We start from the raw sequence: 19,713 nt of genomic DNA, 5'->3' as shown, positions 1-19,713 counted from the left end.
GGCCAGGGACCATGTCTGCCTTGTTCACCTTTATATTCCCAGCATGCAGTGTTTGGTACCAAGTACCAAACACCGAGAAATGCTGCTGAAGAATGAATACGAACAGCCTGTTTGTAAAACATGCTTGTTGATGTACTAATACAGCAAGTCCTTGATATTTCTGGTCTCAGTGTTTGAAATTTCAACAAGTTGTAGCTGATTGTGAAAGCCCATGACATGTAGCACTGCAGACTTTACTTTAGTGAGACACAAAATTAAACTACACTGTGATGTTCAGGAGGCAGCCACTGCCTACCTGACTGCCCTCCATCTGCCTGTCTATATGACTTCCTTGTTACTCCTTCTCATGAAGAAAGAATAAAGAATATCTTCGTTTTTTTGGTGGGTGGGGGTATAGGGAATTGGTCTGGGGAAAAAAATCACTGGGTGCTGGTTTTGCAAATATAAGCAAATTCGTGATTAATACTACCTTCATAATAACATATTATAGTGTAAGTTAGAGTTTATTTTAGCCACATAATTCATCTTAACACTCCTATAGATGACTTTTAGTCCCATGTTTATGGAGTTATGATCAATGTACTGGGGCTGTTTATTTATTTAGCTAGTTATTTTAGTGGAAGGAATTATATGCTATCATGTCAACTGCAATTGGGGATTCGTGGTGTATCTCTCATAGTTTATTTAGAGATTTATAAAAATCTAGGAGTGTAACTCTCACACGTGTCAAGGATCTAATATATTACAAATGTACAGTAAGGTATCATAGCTCTTCAATATACTTTATCAGGTTTTTATATAAACCTCTTTTTTACTAAAAAAAAGTCATAAGCACATGTGAAAGTAGACACATAATACAGTGAAACCCCATGTACTCATCACCCAGCTTCAACAACTACCAACTTCTGGCCAATTTATTCCCCTACTCTTTTCCTGTCCTCCAGGGTTATTTTGAAGCAAATTTCAGACATCATATAATTTAATCTGTAAATATGCCAGTATGTAGCTATAAAAAAAACTAGGGGCTGATTTTTTTTAAAACATAACCACAATACTGTTATCACACCTGAAAATTCATGAACAATCCTAGAAGTATGATTTTTCAAGTAAAAGCAAAATCTCTAAACGACTCAGAGTAAATGTGAAGGTGCCTCACCACTCTTGTCACAAATTCGTCATGGATGGATTCTTCCACAAACAACCGCCCAGCAGCAATACAGTTCTCTCCTTTGTTGAAAAATACTGCTCCCATGCCCTTCAGTGGGAGAAGAGAAAATACTGCTAACATCATTTGAGAAGTCAAGATTCCCATAAAGTTGGACACAGAGGGAATTAGTTGTTTTTGGAAGACAGCAGACAACATAGATAAGTCATAGACAATCCTCTTGGCCTTGTTAGTGATGAGAGATTCTTGGAGATACTCTGTTTTGATTTAGCATGATTTGAGAGATTTTGCTTCTCCTTTCCCCCTTTTGGTCCATGAGCATTTTAAAAAAAAATGTATGTGTAACAATAAAGATGTACCATTAGAAACAAATTTTGTGTTAAAAGAAAATCTAGGCCAGGCGTGGTGGCTCACGCTTGTAATCCCAGCACTTTGAGAGGCTGAGGTGGGCAGACTACGAGGTCAGGAGTTCAAGACCAGCCTGGCCAACACAGTGAAACCCCATCTCCACTAAAAATACAAAAATTAGCTGGGTGTGGTGGCAGGTCCCTGTAATCCCAGCTACTCAGGGGGCTGAGGCAGGAGAATCGCTTGAACCCGGGAGGCAGAGGTTGCAGTGAGCTGAGATCACACCACTGCACTCCAACCTGGGTGACAGAGCTAGATTCCATGTGACATTCCATCTGTGACAGAACATAGATTCACTATGTTGCTGAGGCTGGTCTCAACACCTGGGCTTAAGCAATCCTCCTGCCTTGGCCTAGAAAATCTAGATTATTCTATAAATTTAAATGCAATAACTTGAATACCAAGTTTTGCTTTTAAAAATTTCTACATTAGATTGTATAATCACAATTTTTAAAATTTTTTATTTGTATTTATTTATTCATTTAAGACAGTGTCTGTCTCTGTTGCACAGGCTGGAGTGCAGTGGCGTGATCATGGCTCACTGTAGCCTCAACTTCCTGGGCTTAAGTGATCCTCCCATCTCAGTCTCCCTAGTAGCTAGGACCACAGGTGAACACTACGCTGGGCTAATTTTATTTTTTTGTAGAGACAGGGTCTTGCCATGTTGCTGGTCCTGAACCCCAAGGCTCAAGTGATCCTTCTACCTCGATCTCCCAAAGTACTGAGATTATAGGCATAAGCCACCATGCCCAGCCATAAATCATAAATATTTAGAAAGCCTCTCTTTTTTTTTTTTTTTTTTTTTTGAGACAGAGTCTGGCTCTGTGGCCCAGGCTGGAGTGCAGTGGCGCAATCTCGGCTCACTGCAAGCTCCGCCTCCCGGGTTCACGCTATTCTCCCGCCTCATCCTCCGAGTAGCTGGGACTACAGGCGCTCGCCACCACGCCCGGCTAGTTTTTTTTTTTTTTTTTATTTTTAGTAGAGACGGGGTTTCACCATGTTAGCCAGGATGGTCTCGATCTCCTGACCTTGTGATCCACCCGCCTCGGCCTCCCAAAGTGCTGGGATTACAGGCTTGAGCCACCGCGCCCGGCCTAGAAAGCCTCTCTAACCCCCTCATGAAAAGAAATACCAAGGAGAAGTTTGAGAAATCTTTGAAATGAAGGCACTCAAAAATGACAGATTTGGAAAACTGATGCACTTTGTGCATTTTTCCCTTTTTAGAAATCCAGTTTCTAATTCACCTGCAGGAAACCTCCCTGTGCTGTATATATTAAAAAAAAAAAAAAAAAAATGGATGTGGCTGGGTACAATGACTCACACCTGTAATTCCACCCATTTGGGAGGCCAAGGCAGGAGGATCACTTTAGCCCAGGAGTTTAAGACCCGCTTGGGCAAGACAGTGAGATCCCATCTCAAAAACAAACAAAAAGTATAATGAATGCTTTCAAATAACATGCTTTTCCTGTGCATACGTTTTATCTGGAAACATTGCAAAAACATGTTGACCATCTTGGGTTTGGGGTTCTTAAATGGTTAAAACAGACTCTTTAAGGTTATATATTCCTAACCCAGACATTCAGGGGAGTCCCAACCCCCAATGGCAGTTTGAGTACCCCCAGCCATTATGTGTCACTGAAACCTCCAGATGGTCCATTCAAAGGCCCTGACCACAGGGGTACTTGGTTCTTCTTCACTCCCAGGCCACTCCATTCTCTTTGGGATGCTTACATGATGAAGTTTGGCTGTGAGTGTGCATTAAAATTACAGTTAAGGGCAATGGGGAACAGAGTCTGCTTAGTGCACAGGCTGGACAGTTGTATAGAACTGGGAAGACTGTAAGTTTCCCCCACAATTACAAGAAAGCTTAGCACAACCCATGCCAAGCATTGACTCATTTTATGCCTGTATCCCAGAGGTGAAGAATGACAACTAGGCCAATGTTTATTTGTTTTAACCTTTACATTTTATTTAAAATAAGCCTTTATCCTTTGAAATGGTTTAAGACTCACACGGTGTTGCAAAAATAGTGTGAGAGTTCCTTTGTGCCCTTTACCTAGCTTCCCCCATGATAACATCTTATAAAACCATAGTACAGCCGGGCGCGGTGGCTCAAGCCTGTAATCCCAGCACTTTGGGAGGCCGAGACGGGCGGATCACTAGGTCAGGAGATCGAGACCATCCTGGCTAACACGGTGAAACCCCGTCTCTACTAAAAAAAAAAAATACAAAAAACTAGCCGGGCGAGGCGGCGGGCGCCTGTAGTCCCAGCTACTCGGGAGGCTGAGGCAGGAGAATGGCGTGAACCCAGGAGGCGGAGCTTGCAGTGAGCTGAGATCCGGCCACTGCACTCCAGCCTGGGCGACAGAGCGAGACTCCGTCTCAAAAAAAAAAAAAAAAACAAAAAAACAAAAAACCATAGTACATTGTTAAAACCAGGAAACTGATGTTGCTAATTACTTGTTAAATATTAAACCCTTTGTTGTGTCTAAAATGCTTACCAGAAGCTCAATGTGCAAAACAGGTAAAAGTAGGACTGTTCAGGTTGATGGGGTGAGATATTGTAGGGAAAGGAGGGAGAAGCTAGAAGCCCTAATAGAGTATCTTTTGAACTTTTCTACACACCTGCTATGACTTATATCCTGTTTTAAAAACACCTTAGTAGGGGAATTATAAAGACATTATTTTTAAAAACTAAGTGCTCTGAGTATTCCCAATTCTAAGCATAAAAACGATGGTTTTAATTTATGACTAGACAAAAACCAAATGTCATTTAAGACCTGCGATAAAGAAAGGTGAATTGTGTTTTAGAAGCAAGCAGCTATTTTTTTTTTTTGAAATGGAGTCTCACTGTGTCGCCCAGGCTGGAGTACAGTGGTATGATCTCAGCTCACTGCAACCTCTGCCTCCTGGGTTCAAGAGATTCTCCTGCCTCAGCCTCTTGGGTAGCTGGGACTACAGGTGCCCACCACCATGGCTGGCTAATGTTTTTGCGTTTTATTAGAGACAGGGTTTCACCATGTTGGTCAGGCTCATCTCGAACTCCTGACCTTAAGTGATCCACCCGCCTCGGCCTCCCAAAGTGGTGGGATTATAGGCGTGATCCACCGCACCTGGCCCAGGCACTTATTTACTTGAATCTGACCCTCTCTTACCATTCGCACAGCCTTTTCAAGTTCACAGTCATTAAATATTATAAGTGGAGACTTGCCACCAAGCTCAAGGGAAACTTTCTTCAAGTTGCTTACAGCACAGCTAAAGGAATATAAATGAGAAATGAGCATTTAGTTAACATCTCTCTCTCACACACACACACACACACACACACAGAGACACACTTTTTAAGCTGTAAGTTACCACCTGCCATGGAAAACATATTGAGCCTCAATAATATTAAGAAACTTATTCAAGGCCAGGCATAGTGACTCACAACTGTAATCCCAGCACTTCAGGAGACCAAGGCAGAAGGGATCCTTTAATGCCAGCAGTGTGAGACCAGCCTGAACAACATGGCAAGACCTAATCTCTATAAAAAAACAAGAAAATTAGGCAGGCATGGTGGTGTGCGCCTGTAGTGCCAGCTGCTTGGGAGGCTGAGGCAGGAGGATTGCTTGAGCCCAGGAATTCGAGGCTGCAGTGAGCTGTGATCACCACTGCACTCTAGCCTGGGTGACACTGTGAGACCGTATCTCTTAAAAAAAAAAAGAAAGAACGAAAGGAAAAGGGAAAACTTATTCATAGATAAAACATAGAAGGTAGAATGGTGATTACCACTGAAGCTGAGTGATGAGTACATAGAATTCATTTTGCTTTTCTGCTTTCTATATATTAGAAATTTTCCATAATAAAAAATTTTCAATAATGTTGTCATCAAATGATTAGAGATTCTCATAAGTTAATTCAAATTCTTTAGAAATTTTGGTTACATAAAAGGCTGGCAAGGAATTAAACCTCTAACCAGACTATTGAAGCATTGGGAGAAAAAATATCAATTTTTAAAAGTATGCCGTTTATTTTTCCTTTCTTACAAAAGTATTTTTATTTAAAACACTTTGAAAAGACCTCCCCCAAAATGCAAACAGAAGAAGAAAATCACAAAATTCCGTTCCATGCCTCAGTGACCATTGTTTTTACCATTTTGATATACTACCTGTGATCTGTCCTACCATAGCTTTTGCCTTGTTTAACATAGTTGAGATCATCCAGTATATACAATGTTATACTTTATTTTTATTTCCATTTATTATTTTAACAACAGTTTTCAATGTTATTAAAATTCTCTATGAACGTGACTACACAGTGTTCCATTACATTGACATATTTTAACAACTGGTTTATTTTGGACATTTAGATTGCTTACAGTTTAAAAAAATATAGGGGGACTCCATTTTATGAATAATCCAGGTTTGTCATATAAAATATATAAATTTCACATGTATGTATCTTTTCAGTTTTTTACCCATACTCTGAAAACAATTTGGGCCACAGCTTTAATACAGAAAGCCTTTTGTGCTGAATTGTTAAAACTACCAGTAGGGTGTAGAATTTCAACATAGCTTTGGTTTTATTGACTCTGGGCTTTAATGCTTTGGAAAGTATTTTATTACTTTCAAATATTTCAGTACTCAGCAGTGATAAGTAGATTTCCTTTCCAAAGTAGATGTAGTTTTCCTCACTCAAAAAGTACCCTGTTTAAACAAAAATTGAAACCTAGTTTAACAGGATCTGCAGTGAATCAACATATTAAAACCAATACCTCTTCATGATCTGTTTGCCAATAGGAGTGGAACCAGTGAAACCAAGTTTGCGAATGTCAGGATGTTCAGACAGACGTTGTCCTGCTATGCCACCTGTAGAATTAGGGAATAAAACATGAATTAAAACATACTCAAGGCTGGGCGCGGTGGCTCACGCCTGTAATCCCAGCACTCTGGGAGGCTGAGGCAGGCGGATCACAAGGTCAGGAGTTTGAGACCAGCCTGACCAACATGGTGAAACCCTGTCACTACTAAAAATACAAAAATTAGCCGGGCATAGTGGCACACATCTGTAATCCCAGCTACTCAGGAGGCTGAGGGAGAATCACTTGAACCCAGGAGGTGGAGGTTGCAGTGAGCCAAGATCGCGCCATTGCCCTCCAGCATGGGCGACAGAGTGAGACTCCGTCTCAAAAAACAAAAACAAAAACATACTCAAATTCTTATAGTGAAGATGGCTTTAAATTCATGAAAGTAGATATTCTAAGCTCTTATCGACACCTTAGTTTTACATTTTCTGTATTAATTGCAAACTGATGAAAGTCTAAAATAATACCCTTTATGAAATTATCAGACTCCCAAAATAATGATGGGTAAACCTTGATTTTTATCTTGAAAATCAAAATGGAACATCTTAGGGTAATTTTACATGATTGTACAACCCCCCTCCCCACTGCCACTCACCCACCACTGTATTTCCATTTTAAGATTTTAGCACATGGTAAGTATATTCATCCTTAACTGTTTGGTAAGTTGTATTTAGTTTTAATACAGTTATAATTCAGGACAAGTCTCTAGTGGTAAAACAGTCACTCGGCTTCCCCAGTACCGTTCATTAGTTATTGCACAGTGAGTCATTTAGTGGCTTGCCTGAGCCGGGAATGATGTTGATGACCCCCTTTGGAAAGCCTGCTTTCACAGACAGTTCTGCAAACTTCAGAGCAGTCAAGGGCGTGACCTGAGGAGAAGCAGACAGCAATTACCTTCTTCAGGCTCTCATCTGACCTTTAGCCCAGAACCCAGTTTTCCCTTGATAGCTGCACTAGAGCTTATTTTATTTTATTTTATTTTATTTATTTATTTTTTTTTTGTATTTTTAGTAGAGACGGGGTTTCACCATGTTAGCCAGGATAGTCTCGATCTCCTGACCTCGTGATCCACCCGCCTCGGCCTCCCAAAGTGCTGGGATTACAGGCTTGAGCCACCGCGCCCGGCCGCTTATTTTATTTTTATTGTACATTGTCTTATTTTTTTATTTTGCCATAATTTCAGACTTACAAAAAGATGCAAAAATAGTACAAGTATTCCTTATATACATTTCCATTCAGATTCCTCAAATGTTAACATTTTACTGCATTTGCTTTATCTTTCTATATATTTTTTTCTAAACTATTTTTTAAAGATACCTTTAAGGGGTATCTTTTTCTGAACTGTTTAAGAATACAGTAAAGACATACGCCATACTTCTAAATACTTCTGTGTGCATTTTCTAGAAAACCAGAAATTCTTTTACATAACCATAGTACAATTATCAAAATCAGGAGATTAACAACTGATAGAATACATGATTTGCAGACCATATTCAGATTTCACCAATTATCCCAATAATGTCTTACAGCAAAAGAAAATCCAACATCTGCATTACATTTAGTTCTATCTGTAGTCTCCAGTAATCTAGGAGAATTTCTGAGTTTTCTGTTTCATTACACTGACATTTTTGAAGAGTACAGGCCAGTTATTTCATACAATGTCTCTTTGTTTGCATTTGTCTGATGTTTTCTCATGATTAGATTCAAGTTATGCACTTTTGGGAACAATACCACTGGAACGATGCTGGGCTTTTCTCAGGACATCACATCAGGTGGCACGTGCTATAGAATAGTTCCAATACTGGAAAGTCGATTTTGATTATTTGGCAAATGTGGTCTGCCAACTTCCATCGCTATAAGTTACTATTTTATACATTGTAGTTAATAAATATTTTGTGGGGAGGCACTCCTCAAATTTTTATCTACTAGTTTTAGTATCCATGGATAATTTCCGGATGATAATCATAAATAGTATTATGATGGTTGCCAAATGGTGATTTTCCAATTCCATCATTCCTTTTACATGTACTTGTTGGCTCTCTAAGTGTTTTCCTTTCTGTTTAATTAATTAATATCAGTGTGAACACATAGATTCTTACTGTAATCAGCAGGTTGTCATCTTTTACTATTGTTATTGATTTTGATGTTCAGTCGTTCTAGATTTGGCTGAGGCAGTCCCTTTAGTATGGCCCCTTATCATTCTGCCATGCCCCTATTACTCTTCGAGCATTACATTGCTTTCAGGCCCAACAAGATATTTTAGATTCATCTTGATTCTTCCCTACTCCAGCTCCTTCTCCAAGGAGCCCAAGTTTCTTTGAGAGAAGAATGGTATTTTAGAAACCAAGATATCTGGACATTATTGAGGGGTCATCGCTTCTAGGCCCTTGTAGCAGACAGAGCTGGGAAAGAGATGTATGTATACACCACACACACACACACACATGTAAATATATGTGTGTATCTATCCCACATATGCCTATATCCATTTCTTTATTTAACTATCTAAATTTAACTATCTAAATACATGAGTTTACACTGATACCTTTATCCGATATCTCAGGGTCGATTCTATCCTTCTGCCCTTTTTACATTAGTCATTCTCTTCTCCAAGAAAGAGAGACATGGCTCCCATTATCCACAATATATTTAATTATTTGCTTAATCCTAAAACATAGAGAAAGTCATTTGAGAATTGTTAAGCCATGTCCCTGTGAAAAAGAAGCCTATTAATTAGAGTTGAATATGTATTTGGGTTTTGTTGTTGTTGTTGTTGGTTTGCGTTGCCTTTATCCTGAGGACATATAGTCCAAAGTTAGTCAAAAGTGACTTGGGTTCATGGTTCCTCACTCTCTTCAATGGGGTCATGTTATTCATTTGAAATATGGCTTGATTTGTTTTGTTTACATTTACTTTTAGGATTTTGGCCCCATCTTTGTTGATTTTATTTCTTTTTCTTGTTGTCATTGAATATGGGGAATATGCTTCCAAAAGTCAGGACTATTCAAACGTCCATTCAGAGAATGTCGTTCTCCCACCCTCCTTTCCACCCCATTCATCCCATGTTCTATAGATAATCAATTTCATTAGTCTCTAGTTTATCTTTCCTGTGTTTCCTTTTATTCAAATCAGCAAATACATATTTTCTTATTTTCCCTTCTTTCTCACATAAAAAGTGGCATAATATGGATCTCACCTTAAACATCTATCATAGCAATGCAAATCTCCGAAGCAAAATGAAAGCAATACCTTCACACTCTTAAAAACCAACGTCCATTCAGTCTTAAGTCAGTACTTGGTTAGCTTGGACTCTAAAAATGGGATGTGCAAGAGGATCCATTGAGGTGCGAAAAGAAGATAGTGGAACTTTTATTTATATATTTTAGCTGACAAAGATATGAAGTAAATGAACCATGACTAACATTTATTGTATGGCTGGATAATGCTGCTGTCACACAGTCTGAATGAAGGTCATATGGTCATGGGCCACAAAGGTATGGGCAGTGTCCTAGGAAAGAATACAGGCTCACAAGGCCAAGGGGTAGCAGTGGTTCCTTCCCTTGCTCATTTGCTTTCAGAAGATTGCCCTCTCATGAAGTTTACAGGCCGGATTACATGGTTTCACAGACTATGTTGTCATTTTAATTAAGTTTGTCTTCATAAAACGGACAAGTGGCCAAAAAATGTGCATAGAAACTGCACAATAAATAATAATGTTAACAAGCAAACAATAAAGAGGCAGGGCTACCACTTTTCCTCCTTCTAGTAACAGGTCCATGACAGTCGCATTGTGAGGTTTGTAAAATGTCAATGTAGATTTAACTTGATGAGAAGTTGGCCCAAAATATTTGAAGTTATCAAGACTGTTAAAATAGTGGATTTACATCTAGTATAGTTGAAGATGATTCTAGCCCAAGTATATCTGATTATGCCTTGGTATGAAACCATCATAATTAGAAAGATGTTTAAAAACTATCCTGAATTAATGATAATTCTTTTAAAGTAAGAATATAAAGGTTTTAAAATGTCATTTATAAATAAAATAAATGGTTTCATCTCTATCACAGCTCTTTTCATTTCTATTGGTTTTCTTCCATTTGGCTATCCAGTGTCCCTGCAGGATTATAGATTTGCATAATATATAGGAAAGCCTCTAGTATGGTTCTGGGCAAGTGTAGGTCATTGCTAAATATGAGGTTAATAAAGTCAGAACTTGTCACACCTGGACCAAACCACTGTAGGCCATGAAAATCTGTGCTTTCTTTTGTATGAAGCCAGGAGGGAATCTTTCACACATATAACAAAGCAGACAGCCGGTTTAAGAAGAGTCATCTCAATTCAGTCCTCTTGACATTCACACAGAGCCCTAATATTATAAATGCATCACTGCATAATATTATCCAATAAAATTAAAAAGTCCAGCATAACAATGGCACCTTTGGGTCTTTCATTCTCAGGATTTAAATTATCTTCAACTATAAAACTGCCAGTTTTAAACTGCAGATAGAGCCAGACTGTAATTTCCATGGGGACAGAAACCTTGTGTGTCTTCATCACTACTACCTGCCTGGCAACTGGTATGCACTCAAAGAATGTTTGTAATTTTTGGACATTATATATACTCATTGCCATTCCTCAGTAATTAGCATTCTCATTGGATATCATTCAGTGGTTCTCCACCCTGGCTGTGCCTTGGAAAAACGTGAAGCTTTTAAGCAATACCAATGCGTGGTCTCCAACTCAGACCAATTAAATCAGATCTCTCTTTTTAAAATGCTGATATGGGGCCCCATCTCTGCCAGTGGGGCCCCATATCAGCATTTTAAAAGGAGAACTTTAGGTGATTCTAATGTACAGCCAGTGTGGAGCTCTACTGGGCTAGATTATCTGTCTCCTCACTTCACTCAACTGGCTTCTTGCTGTTTAATGTGTTGTGCACCCATTAAACAAGAGTGGGAAACAGTAGTCTTGTATAATGCTGGTGAGCTAATACGACCCCCATGGATGGCTTTGTCAATATCTATCACACAAATATATGTATCTTTTAACTGAGGGATTCTGCAATTAGAAACATATCCTATAAATATACTTGCACATGTGCATTATAAGGTTTATAAGGTTATTAACTGTAGCATGGTTTATACAGCAAAAGGAGAGAAAATCTGAATATCCATAATTATGGATTGGTTAAGTAAAATATGTTTTATCTATACGATGGAAACTGCTAAAAAAAAGGAAGAATTTTTTTTTTGGTAAGTATATAAAATGCTACTTTTTGTGTGTGTTTTTAAAAATTTTATTTTATTGTGGTAAGAACATTTAATGTGAGCTCTACTCTCAACAAATTTTGAAGTGTAAAATATAGTAGTATTAACTATAGGTACAATGTTGTACAGAGGACCTCTAGAACTTATTCATCTTATATAATTGAAGTTGTTTTTTTGTTTGTTTCTTTGTTTTTTGAGACAGAGTTTCACTCTTGTTGCCTAGGCTGGAGTGCAATGTTGCGACCTCGGCTCACCGCAACCTCTGCCTCCCAGGTTCAAGCGATTCTCCTGCCTCAGCCTCTGGAGTAGCTGGGATCACAGGTGCCTGCCACCATGCCCAGCTAATTTTTTGTATTTTTTAGTAGAGATGGGGTTTCACCATGTTGGCCAGGCTGGTCTTGAACTCCTGACCTCAAGTGATCCACCTGCCTTGGCCTCCCAAAGTGCCGGGATTGCCGGGCACAGTGGCTCAAGCCTGTAATCCCAGCACTTTGGGAGGCTGAGGCGGGCGGATCATGAGGTCAGGAGATTGAGACCATCCTGGCTAACACGGTGAAACCCTGTCTCCACTAAAAATACAAAACTTAGCCAGGCGTGGTGGCAGGCGCCTGTAGTCCCAGCTGCTCGGGAGGCTGAGGCAGGAGAATGCCGTGAACCCAGGAGGCGGAGCTTGCAGTGAGCCGAGATTGCGCCACTGCACTCCAGCCTGGGTGACAGAGCGAAACTCTGTCTCAAAAAAAAAAAAATAGACGAAGTGCTGGGATTACAGGCGTGAGCCACCTCACCTGACCAGTAGTTGAAACTTTATGCCCATTAATTAGCAATATATACATATACGCATATATAATATCTATATCTACATATAATAATATATCTCTCTATATATATACATATAAAACTACATATTCATAAATATACACATATATATGTACAGACTATCTCTGGAATATTTAAGCCACTAATAGATAACAATTAATCCCATTGGTTGTCTCTGGGAGGTAAACTGGTTGGCTGGGGAGTAATGATAGAAGGGAGACATTTCACTATCTACCTCTTTGTATCTTTTGAATTTTGAAAACTTTGAATGTATACCTACTTTCTCAAATCGTTTTTAATGATTAAAACAAAATGGCCATGGTCACATGACCATGTAGCTATGCCAAATGAAACTGTATTTTTTTAAGCTCTGAAAGAAGAAATGAAAGAATTGAGAGGTAACAAATTATAAACTCTTCTAGAATAAAGACCAAGTTTTCTCCATGAATTATGCACCTCAGAATGCCTACTACATAGTAAAGTTACCTGCATATAACAGAAACCCAATTAAGAAGTTTGTTTTTCTTCTTATTTTGCATAGTGCACTTTATATAGTAAAGTCTCAGCCAGTGTTAACTTGGCTGCCATATTTTTTTCTTAAAAAGCTATTGTAGCATTAAAATATTTTTTTGAAAACTACCTTAACTATTTCTTAAAAGTATTTTCTTGTTATCCATCTAGATATATATTTATAATTACAGATGTTCTTTTACATGCTTTTCCCTCATCTTCTACATCTTCACTATATATATATATAGTGAGCTAATATATATATAATGTAAGATATATATATAATATATATTATATAGTGAGCTAATATATAATACATATAAATATGTTTTATGTAATATATATCATATATAATATATATGATATATAATATAATATGGTGAACTAATATATAATACATATAAATATATTATATATTTTATATATTTTTAATATATTTTTTGAGACAGTCTCACTCTGTTATATTATATAATATATATAGTGAACTTATATATAATACATATTATATATATATTTTTTTTGTTGTTGTTGTTGTTTTTTGTTTTTGTTTTTGTTTTTGTTTTTTGAGACAGAGTCTTGCTCTGTTGCCGAGGCTGGAGTGCAGTGGCAAGATCTCGGCTCATTGCAACCTCTGCCTTTACAGTATTTTTGACAATTAAATTTGAATACCTGCATAATACTTTTTCTGATATCTCATAATTACTCTAAATAATTCCCTAAATGTTGGGCACTTGGCATTTTGGAAGAATTGAATTGGTTTGTAGAAAGTCAGTGGACTTCACTGATGTGCACCATGCTTGCTTCTATTATTATGAAAATTTTAAATTGTGGAATCTCCATACAATGTTATTAGGTAGCTATTAAAAATGAGTATTTACTGACATGAAAAGTTGTCCATGATGTATGAGAAAAATGCCATACGATCTCATTTTTGTTTGCTATTTATAAATATATGTCACTCTTTTGAAGTACTGGATGTAAGAAGGAGGCGATTCTGTACCTGGCCCTTTGTGGCCTTACCTGTGCTGGCTTGAGCACTAAGGTATTGCCTGCTGCCAAACACGCAGCACTCTTCCACGCCAGCATCATCAGCGGGTAGTTCCAGGGAATAATAATGGCACAGACACTGCCGGGGAAGAAATTCGACACGCTTAGTTGTTTCAAATAACACAACTCATGATTCACTCAGAGGCACTCTCCTTATCTTACCCGAGTGGCTCTTTCTTGGTGAAGGTCAGATTGCGATTTGGACGAGCCTGGTTGATTGGAATAGTAGAACCCTAAAGAATAAGAAAAGTTGATACTTATTTTACTAATTTAAATAAGTAAATTTCATTTCAAAGGATCCATTTTCTGTCTTCCTCTCTTACTTTTTGTTAGCTGATATGAAAGAGTGTTTGTTGATAAGAACTATATCCATGCCAAAGAAGGAACAGCTATTTGTTTCTCAAGAGAACCATGAAACACAGGAGAATAAACATAATTCTCATTTTGTCCATTCCCAATTGCTTGGCCTGGCAGAGAATGTGAACTGCCTGCCTATTATCCACTCTCCCCTCTGTCCTTAGTAACAGAATCCCTGTACTAATAATGGAACAGCAATATGCCTATCAAATATTATGGTTCCCATTCTCCAGGTTAGGGATGGTCAGTGGAAGATATAAGCACAAAGCATTTGAAGGTGACTGCTATTTAAACCAGACTAACTCAACTCCTTTATTCTTCCCTCCATGTCTGCTTCCTCCTTCTTCTTGTTTAGACTACTGCTGAAATGGCTGGCACTGCAGTGATTTTCTTGAGATCATGAGTCAACCTTCAGGGTGGAGGTCACATGGTACTAAAGATGGCCTGGCAAAGACAGAAAAAGAGTTTGCATCTCCCATACTAGTCCTGACTGCCTTTCTTTGGACTCCTTGAAAGAGAGAGAAAAATAATAGGGTTAAAAAACAGGATTAAGTTGGCTGTTATATGCAGCCAATTGAATCCTAACAGATTCACAATAGTAGGCTTTAATGAAAGCTATTCATTTGCTTTGCCACATAAAATCTTATTGCTACTACTAATAGAGTGTACAATTTCTTAAAATACTTGTAGCCAGTTATGTCTTGGAATTCATAATTTTTTGGACTGTAGAAACGTAATATAGTGCATGTACCTTAAATTATCTGCTACCCCAGCAGGATTTGAATAAGCCTCCCATAATCAAACACACTAGTATTTTTTTAAATGTACTTTAAGTAGACGGGCGGATCACAAGGTCAGGAGATCGAGACCATCCTGGCTAACACGGTGAAACCCCGTCTCTACTAAAAAATACAAAAAACTAGCCGGGCGAGGTGGCGGGCGCCTGTGGTCCCAGCTACTCCAGAGGCTGAGGCAGGAGAATGGCATAAACCCAGGAGGCGGAGCTTGCAGTGAGCTGAGATCTGGCCACTGCACTCCAGCCTGGGCGACAGAGCAAGACTCAGTCTCAAAAAAAAAAAAAAAAAAAAATGTACTTTAAGTTCTAGGGTACATGTGCACAACGTGCAGGTTTGTTACATAGGTATACATGTGCCATGTTGGTTTGCTGCACCCATTAACTCATCATTTACATTAGGTATTTCTCCTAATGTTATCCCTCCCCCAGCCCCCCACCCCTGGACAGGCCCTGGTGTGTGATGTTCCCATCCCTGTGTCCATGCAAACACACTAGTATTGATTCACTGAAACATATGAATATTCACTCTAAGTGATGTAAATAAATATTATTAATAGATTATGTTCATTCAAGTCAGGGTTTGGCATCAAATCAGTTTGAACTAATCAAACAATTTTCAGGTTTCTGAGCTATTTGGATTTCATAATTGGGGATAAGAGATGGACCTGAACTACCATTAGTAAATATCAATATATGCATGACTTTGTGGCTGAATCACAATAAAAACTTCATTTTTGTGCAAACCTGCTATGTTGCAGAGTTGTCTAATCCTGTAGTGTACAAATACTTGTTTCCAGTCCTCAAAACATAACTTGCAAAGTATGTATTATTGTGACCATTTTATAGAGGAGGAAAGTAAGGTTCTGGGAGATAAAATAACTTTAACAACATTGGCTGATACGGGCCAAAGCTGACTTGGACTCAGGTCTGTCTGACTGTACATTAACATTGGTGGCAACAATGTGTTCAGATGAATACAATGTTTCCCAGTCTCCTTAGCAGATAGAGATGGTCAAGGAGGGATATGAGCAAAAGGTTCTGGGAAGGTAAGAATGCTTTGTGAAATTCCTCTTGCCACTCCCCCTTTCTCACTTGCTTCTTTTTGCTGCTGGGAATGTGGTTGCAATAACTGGTACTGCAGTGGTTATTATGAGTCTATGAGGAACATGCATACTGCAGTTTGCTACAAGCCCTACCTCTCCCTTTTGTATCCCCAGTGCTGGAGCTAGTGTTGTTGCCATTGATCACCCCATGTTTGCTATTTATTATATAGTAAAAGGAAAATGAAATATTTATTATTCCTGTGTCTTTATCAAATTTTTCCTTAAAAAAATTTTTTTTGGCTAGGTGCAGTGGCTTACACCTGTAATCCCAGCACTTTGGGAGGCCAAGGCAGGCAAATCACTTGAGGTCAGGAGTTCGAGACCAGCCTGGCCAACATGGTGAAACCCCGTCTCTACTAAAAATACAAAAATTAGCTGGGCGTGGTGGCACACACCTGTAATCCCAGCTACTTGGGAGGCTGAGGCAGGAGAATCGCTTGAACCCAGGAGGCAGAAGTGAGCTGAGATGGCGCCACTGCACTCCAGCCTGGGTGACAGAGCAAGACTCCATTTCAAAAGAAAAAAATAAATAAATTTTTTAAAAATTTATTTCTACTAGGACACATGTTCAAAGACAAAGTTTTTCTTATACTCAGTCTTCTTCCACCACCTATGTTAGCTCTCTGGCCTCTGTAGGTATTTGAATTTGTACACCCTTCATGATACTAGGCTTCTCCAAAATGTCTAGAAAAATATTCAACACCCTCAGGAGATATTATAGTAAAGTGCAAAGAATGCCATTAGACTTTAGATTCAGAAAATCTTGAGTTCAAATCTGGTCGTATGGGTTACTTTCTACGAATTATAGGAAAGGCATCCATGTCCTCAAGCTTCTGTTTGCTCACATGTAATAAGGGGATAAGAGCTATCCATTTACTTCCTGTAGTTGTTATAACCATTGCTAGGGTCTGAAAGTGTCCCCTAAAATGCATGTGCTGGAAACTTAACCCCCAATGCCACAGTGTTGGGGGGCAGGGCCTAATAGGAGGTGTTTAGGTCATGAGGGCTCCACCTTAATGAACGGATCAATGCCGCTATAAAAAGAGCTTGCAGGAGTGGGTTCACTCTCTTCTACTCTTCTGCCAGGTGAGGACACATCATTCCTCTGCACCAGAGGATGTACTATAAGGCACCATCTTAAAACTAGAGGCCAAACCTGCTGGCACCTTTATCTTAGACTTCCCGGCCTCCAGAACTGTAAGAGAATAAATTTCTGTTCTTTATAAATTACCTAGTCTCAGGTATTCTGTTATAGCAGCATAAAATGGATCGAGACAACCCTGTTATGTTGGTGTAAAAAAATCTACATAAAAAGAGGATCTGACACAGTGCCTGGTACAAACTAATCAATGTTAATCCCTTTTTCTTTCAGAACAAATAGTATTTGTGCTTACCTGAATTTTGTCGCACCAGCCAGCAAAATATCTGAATGTTTGCACAGACATTCCGATGTGAGTCTTCAGAGCCAAAGTATAGACAGCCCCTGAATCAAGGGCTTCAATGGTTGCCAGCTCTTCTTGGTTCTCTTCCAGTAGGTCTGCAAGTCTGCGTGGTCAGTGAAAGAAAGAAATTCAACAAGTATTGATTGAGCTCCTGTTACATACAATGCAGTATCCTAACGATGGAGGATTCAGAGGTAAACACATATGGATCAGATCTCTGCCCTTATGGAGATCATGGTCTAGTAGGGAAGAAAGACATTAAACAAATAATTTCATAAATCATTTGTTTCAAGAATTACAAAGGAGAAGCAGAGGGTATTGGAAGCGTGTATAATTTGCCTCATCTATGTGTAAGAAGTGGAACAATGATTGAGCCAGTACCAGTCACTGGAACCACATTCCCAGAACCCACACCTTCTGAGAACCCATGAACATTTGAGGATATCCAGTTGGCACAAAAATATTTCCAACACTAACTGAAGAGACAAGATAGCAACGTACACAATGAATTACAAACACTGCAAGAGATTTCTGTTTGGTATTCGGTTTTATGGGAAGGTAAGTGCAGGACTGTATAATGACTGTGATACAGTAAAAATTCATCTTTTGTGGTCAACTTCTCTATTTGTTTTTCTTCTGTATTTGTAGTGGTTCTCGGAGCTGTTCCTTTGGGGCCACTCTAGAGTCCAGCTTGAAATCCCCCTCCCACAATATTCGTTCCAGATCTTGCTTGTATTAGTTCTCACGCTGCTCATAAAGACATACCTGAGACTGGGTAATTTATAAAGGAAAGAGGCAAGAGAGCATGTGCAGGGGAACTGCCTTTTATAAAAACATCAAATCTCATGAGACTGACTTACTTTCATGAGAACAGCACAGGAAAGACTTGCCCCCATGATTCAATTACCTCCCACTGGTTCCCTCCCATGACACGCGGGAATTATGGGAGCTACAATTCAAGATGAGATTTGGGTGTGGACACAGCCAAATCATATCATTGCTCTGAGATCTATTGATCTAGGTCAGATATTGGATTTTAGGTAAACAGCAAATGGAATTTATGATTGAATCTAGTTATTCCTGGCATCCTTCATTACTGATTTAAAATATTCTTCTCAGTCCTTATTATTTTTCTTCCTTGTTCCTATTCCTTACAGATCAAGTTGACATAAAATGTTTTTTTTTTTAAACAATGGGGTACTGGATATTTTCCACTTGCCACTCTGTATCCATTCTCCACCCTGCTCTGTGACCTTGACCCTGGTGAATGACCTTTATAGATTACATCACCTGGCTCCCTTGCTCTCCCATTGGGCTTGGCCAGTGAGAGGCCACTGGGAGACACCCACAGAAGATTGGTGAACTGAAGGAAAAAGTGGTTGGGGAATTGGATTCCCTGGCTCCCTCGCTGATGGACTGTGGTTCAGAAGCTGCCATGCCCCTCCACTGGAGTGTGGTTTTCTCCTATAGCTACAGATCTCGCCAGATTCCAGTAACAGCTCCTTCTCCTGTCCCTTCAGACCTTGAAGACGTAGCAGCTTCCCCCTGCTGCTAGCCCTGCCTGGATGTTTCAGTATCCTTTATTGGATTTCTTTGACCTAGCCCACGTCTTTGTAAACAGTTCTTTATTAAACTTCTTTTCCAGCTGGGACCTGCCTGGTGCAAGCAATACAAACATAATCAACATATGTAGGATTTAATATGAGTCAAGTAACAGAAGACATATTTCATACTAGGTGAATACCAGAATGTTTTGCAGGAATTTTTAAAATGTTGGCAATGTTAGCCAATATCCAAAGGTAGTAGACTTGTTTTTCTTTTCTTATTTTTTATTTTTTTTTTTTTGAGACAGAGTCTTGCTTTCTTGCCCAGGCTGGAGTGCAGTGGTGCGATCTTGGCTCACTGCAACCTCCACCTCCCAGGTTCAAGCAATTCTTCTGCCTCAGCCTCCGGAGT

The 19,713-nt window shown here is 39.0% G+C and overlaps 1 protein-coding gene across 3 annotated transcripts in view; it reads right to left on the bottom strand.

The window, feature by feature from the left end:
- The window catches only part of LOC105497706 (aldehyde dehydrogenase 1 family member L2), a 61,811-nt gene that overhangs the window by 9,065 nt on the left and 33,033 nt on the right, over positions 1–19,713 (bottom strand). For all 3 annotated transcript variants that reach the window (XM_071071201.1, XM_071071200.1, XM_071071202.1), the window contains 7 exons: positions 17,710–17,860; positions 14,222–14,292; positions 14,033–14,138; positions 7,201–7,288; positions 6,330–6,423; positions 4,729–4,828; positions 1,157–1,255 (listed from right to left, as the gene is read on the bottom strand). In XM_071071201.1, the coding sequence (XP_070927302.1) occupies positions 1,157–1,255; positions 4,729–4,828; positions 6,330–6,423; positions 7,201–7,288; positions 14,033–14,138; positions 14,222–14,292; positions 17,710–17,860 (709 nt within the window). The remainder of the gene's footprint in view (positions 1–1,156; positions 1,256–4,728; positions 4,829–6,329; positions 6,424–7,200; positions 7,289–14,032; positions 14,139–14,221; positions 14,293–17,709; positions 17,861–19,713) is intronic.

This window comes from Macaca nemestrina, chromosome 10, assembly GCF_043159975.1.
Source record: "Macaca nemestrina isolate mMacNem1 chromosome 10, mMacNem.hap1, whole genome shotgun sequence".
NCBI classification, from domain to species: domain Eukaryota; kingdom Metazoa; phylum Chordata; class Mammalia; order Primates; family Cercopithecidae; genus Macaca; species Macaca nemestrina.
Note: the sequence above shows the minus strand (reverse complement) of the source record. Positions and strands in the feature narration are given on the sequence as shown.